At 39.1% G+C, this 4,667-nt stretch overlaps 1 protein-coding gene across 1 annotated transcript; it reads left to right on the plus strand.

Moving 5' to 3' along the window:
• Positions 1 to 1,865: 1,865 nt before the first annotated feature.
• On the plus strand, positions 1,866 to 3,660 carry LOC104964124 (anoctamin-1-like; the record flags this gene model as incomplete). The annotated part of the gene is made up of 3 exons (XM_010792846.1): positions 1,866 to 2,050; positions 2,318 to 2,423; positions 3,114 to 3,660. Coding segments are annotated over 3 exons (549 nt in total), but the record flags the coding sequence as incomplete, so codon positions are not given.
• Between the last annotated feature and the right edge of the window lie 1,007 nt (positions 3,661 to 4,667).

A 4,667-nucleotide genomic window follows, 5' to 3' on the forward strand; every position in this document is an offset into this window, starting at 1 on the left:
TAAAGACACTTTACAGCAAATACAACAGCACAGTTTGTGCAGAATATCAGTATGAGAAAACGACACCCTCTGTCCTTATATGTTTCTGTTTTGGTGGTCGTGCCACAACCGTGCATGTATGCACAAGTCATAGGTGCGCTATAAAATAGCACTACACCCCTGCAATGTGTGTGAAAGACAATAGGCTTTACAGCATGTTTTTAAATTGAAGTTGGTGTTTGTGTGTTGGTTGTTGAGGGCAATGTGTGACCCCCCTTGGTAACTGATTTCCCCCACATTCGATTTGTTCTAGAGCCGACCCTGGTGGTAACGCTTATAAGTTTCTATAAGTATAACGTTTCTGATGCACTACATTCCAAAAAGGAGCGTCGCCGATCTTGCGTTGCCTTTGAGAAATCCTGGTAGAAGCTTATTTCTTCTCGCGACATTTCTAATGTGCTCCTTTTGCTGGAATCTCAGGAAACGCACCACGAAAGGTCTCATGGAGCCCCGGGCTTGATTGGGGCTAGAGACCTGTGAGCACGCTCCAAATCCAGAGCAAACCAATTGAGAGAGGATATCCATGTTTCACGAGTAACCTTTTACACCCAGTTCCCAGATCGCATTTGATCAACCCATTTTGCTTTTCCCACGGATTGTTTACCTGCATTTAACCAAAACCTGCTCAAACATGATTAGTCAATGGTACTTGGAGAACGAACAAACTATAAACATTTCCAATATCAACATACAGTATAGTGCCATTCCCAATTCATAGTCAGATAACTGTATATAGAGATTGAGGACACTCTAACTCCACCAACAGGACTACTTGATTTAAAAAATCATTCAACATTTTCAGGCCTATTTCTTTTGTGAATATTCCTTGTATTCCTTGTGTAAGAAATAAAACAATAAGATGGTTAAACAATGTAAAACTCTGAATTTCGAGAGAAAATATCGCAAATGCTAGCAAGTACTATCAGCTAGCCAACATTAATATACTACAGGCTGCTAACTTTAACTTTTCTTTTAAAAACACGAAGAAAAGTCCTGCTAGCAACACTTGTGTACAAAATCTGAAAAGTTAGTGTTGGTGATATAAGCAAACTACAAGTGCAATGGTAACAGATTTAGCAAAAGCTGATGATGTACATAATGTATGTGACATTGCGCAATGAGGAACTGGCATAACATAGAGTTTTATCTGTAGTTCAATGTTCCGTTGAGAAAAAACCCAGTCAGTCCAGCCCGGTCTTCGATGTAGTTGTTCAGATTAAAAGGTGGGCATAATGTTGTCTCCTAAAATGTCCTGCCTCCGGTGTCAGGCAGGCCAATCCAGCTCCCAAAGTCCTCCAAAAAAGGTGTCTCACACAGGTACCATTCATAACCGCTAACAAGTCAGCCAACACCTCCAAAAGGGTGACATCAGTTCTGACCCCCACCTCCCTAAACCACACCCCAATCTAACCACCATTCAAAAGATAAACTAATACAGACATATCATCACACAACTTTTCAAAGATTAATCCACACTTTATTAATTTAAGGTAGCTCTATTTATTTTTCAAAAGTACGTTTTAAACACAGCAATGTCAAATTTCTAATCTCAGAAATGAAAGTTTATATGGATAACAGAGACAGAAAAAGGTAAATGACTGCTTGTTGTGAGCTGTGTTTAGGGTAGAGAATGTGAAGAAGCCTCTTGCATGAGTGATGAAACATCTTCAACTCAACTACTTCAGTCCAATGGATTGTTTCATTTCAGCTTGACACTGCATGTTGATAAATTCCACGCCATCTTGTTTTCACATTCTAACTCCCATGTATGTCCATAACCTCTGAACCCCTTCCCCTCCCTCCACCTCCCAAACCAAAACTCCTAGGCATTTGTCATCTCCTTCACGTCAGACTTCATCCCTCGGATGGTCTACCAGTACATGTACAGCCCTGATGGCTCCATGCATGGATTTGTCAACCATACGCTCTCCTACTTTAATGTCAGCCATTTCCAGGAAGGAAAAGAACCAATGGATCCTCTGCACCTTGGCTACCACGTTGAGATATGCAGGTGGGAAATCAAACTCAGTTCACAATGGTCAATCTCATGAAAAAACTATCAACATCAATATACCACTGTCATTTGAAATGTGTTACTTCATATAATTAATCAAATGCTACCAAGGTTGAGACATCTATTGTCTTCAGGAGATTTCAATATTAAATAAAATTTATGAAGTTCTGTTGAGCTCAGGGTCACGCTTAAGTGGATCACATTTATAGTAAGAATGTTTGTTGGGTTGAAGACCAAACAAAAGATGCGTTTGTTTCTCTAAAGGTATAAGGACTACAGAGAACCGCCTTGGTCAGCCACACCATACGAGATCTCAAAGGAATTCTGGACAGTACTGGCGGTACGACTGGCATTTGTCATTATTTTCCAGGTAAGGTGAAAATTAAAGAAAGTAGGAAATAGATTATTAAGAAAGTTTCATAAGCCTTACCAATGGTCTGTTATACCTGTGCAGTGTTCTGCTATCAAGAAATACCAGACCTCTGATGGTCCAAAATAAGCGTGTAATAAAAATATACCTCTCTTAGTTCTTTAAGTTTGTGTTACAAGTGTTTTATCCCACATTTTTGTTACTTTTATATTTAAAAATATTTCGTTTTTATATTCAACAAGTAACTTGCAACCTTGTTTAGGCTAGAACAGAGCAATACAAATGAAATAAAAAAACAGAAAAAAAACACTTAATAAAACAAATGAACTAAAAACAAAAATTCAGTAACCTTGGTGACACAGGGCCATTGTCAAAAGTCTTATAGCCTCTTGGAAAATGATATCAGTATTTTCTGCTGTGGCATAAATCCTCCATTTCTTCCATTTACTAAGAAAAACATTTTCTCTCTCTCTAAGTTGATAACAAATGACATATTTGATATTATCAACACATCTGTAAGAAGATTATCTTATAGAAACGACTTGCCTGTTACAATATTGTGAAGATGGATACAATAAATGATAGGTTGCCTTAATCATGACCCAGGGCAGGAAGGTGAGATGACCAAGCATTACTTTAAGTTTTCCCAGAATACACAGGATAAAGAGATTCTTCCATGTTCGCTTCCAGAACGTTGTGATGCTGATGAGCGACATTGTGGACTGGCTGATTCCAGACATCCCAAAAGACATCAGCATGCAGATCCACAAAGAGAAGATTCTACTAGTAGAGCTCTTCATGAGGGAAGAGCACAGCAAGAGCCGTAACCTTGACAGCAGGGTGTCCGGGAAGGGGAAGGCCAACAGCAGCAACAGCAGCAACAACAACAACTACAGCACTACAGTGCACCCCCGCTCTGGGCCGCACAACAGCACTGGGAGCCTCTGATGCTGGAGACATTCATCCTTAGCTCTTCATTAGCAGAGCTTGGCTGGCAGGAAGTGCTAATAGCCTACTAGCTCAGGCTAACTAACTTTGTGTTTTATCCTTTTTCAGTACATTCCAACAACTGGGAGAGCAGTTGGGTGATGAGATGTGAATTGATTGGGGGAGGGGGTTAATATGTGGCTCTCAATTAGTGTGTGCACTTAGATTTGTAAAACAAACTGATACTTTTTTAATTAGTACAGGAAACTGTACACTTAAAGGTGGGGTAGGTAAGTTTGAGAAACTGGCTCTAGATACAGTTTTTGTTATATTCCATGGAATGCTCTTAACATCCCGATAGCAATGAATATCTTAAGTGCTTTGACAAAAAACTCCATAAAAAAATGTCATCTGTGGAAACCGTAGTACTGTAAAAAGCACGACCAATCATTTTAGCCGGCCCGGCTAAAATAAATGGATGGCCTACCTGCCTGTCAGCCTTCCATCTGTGCACAAACTTATCTCGTGCCCTCATTGGTCATGTGCGCATTCGTGTGTGTTGGAGGAGGGGCTCTGTATGGCAGTGGCAGATTTTTTCCGGCTGTGTATTTTCAAATTCTAACGCACTCGAGCCTGTTTCTCCAAAATTACCTACCCCACCTTTAAACGCATTTTTGAGAATACGTATGATAATAATGCATGCTCAGATTTGCAAAGTGTACATAAATCTATAAATCTGCATATACTTTATGCACATGTACACAAAAACATGCAAATTATTATTATTGAGTATTTACCAAGACTAAAGCCCAGCTACTAGTTTGCACAAAGTGCCAATAAAAGAAATGCAGACAAATTGATTTATATTACTGAACTTGGGATTTTTATTAAAAAGAATACATTTGCAACTGCAGTTGTGTATTCATTTTAGCAAGAGGAAACTATTGGATAAGGTAAAGCTGATTAAAAATATAACAGGTTTGAAGCATTGATGCTTGTCCTACTCATCATGTGTGTGCCCAAGATACTGCAGATTACCTGCTTATCCCAGATAAAAATGCCTCTATGCCTGAAAACCCTAAAGTTTGTTATGTTTTTAGGCCTAACCCTAACCCGACGCTAAAAGTATGTCACATGTTAAAGACAGGCACAGCGTACTTTAGGTATAAACAAAGACATCTGTTATTTCAATCTTGGAAATTAAAATGTCAATGTTCCACATATCAATAAAAAGCCATTTACAACGAGTTTATGAGGTTTCAGGTAAGGGTTGAAGAAACATTTACACATTTGAGCGAAAGGAAGGTTCCATACATT

Source organism: Notothenia coriiceps, unplaced genomic scaffold (genome assembly GCF_000735185.1).
Source record: "Notothenia coriiceps isolate Sejong01 unplaced genomic scaffold, NC01 NC01_scaffold00036703, whole genome shotgun sequence".
In the NCBI taxonomy this organism is placed as follows: domain Eukaryota; kingdom Metazoa; phylum Chordata; class Actinopteri; order Perciformes; family Nototheniidae; genus Notothenia; species Notothenia coriiceps.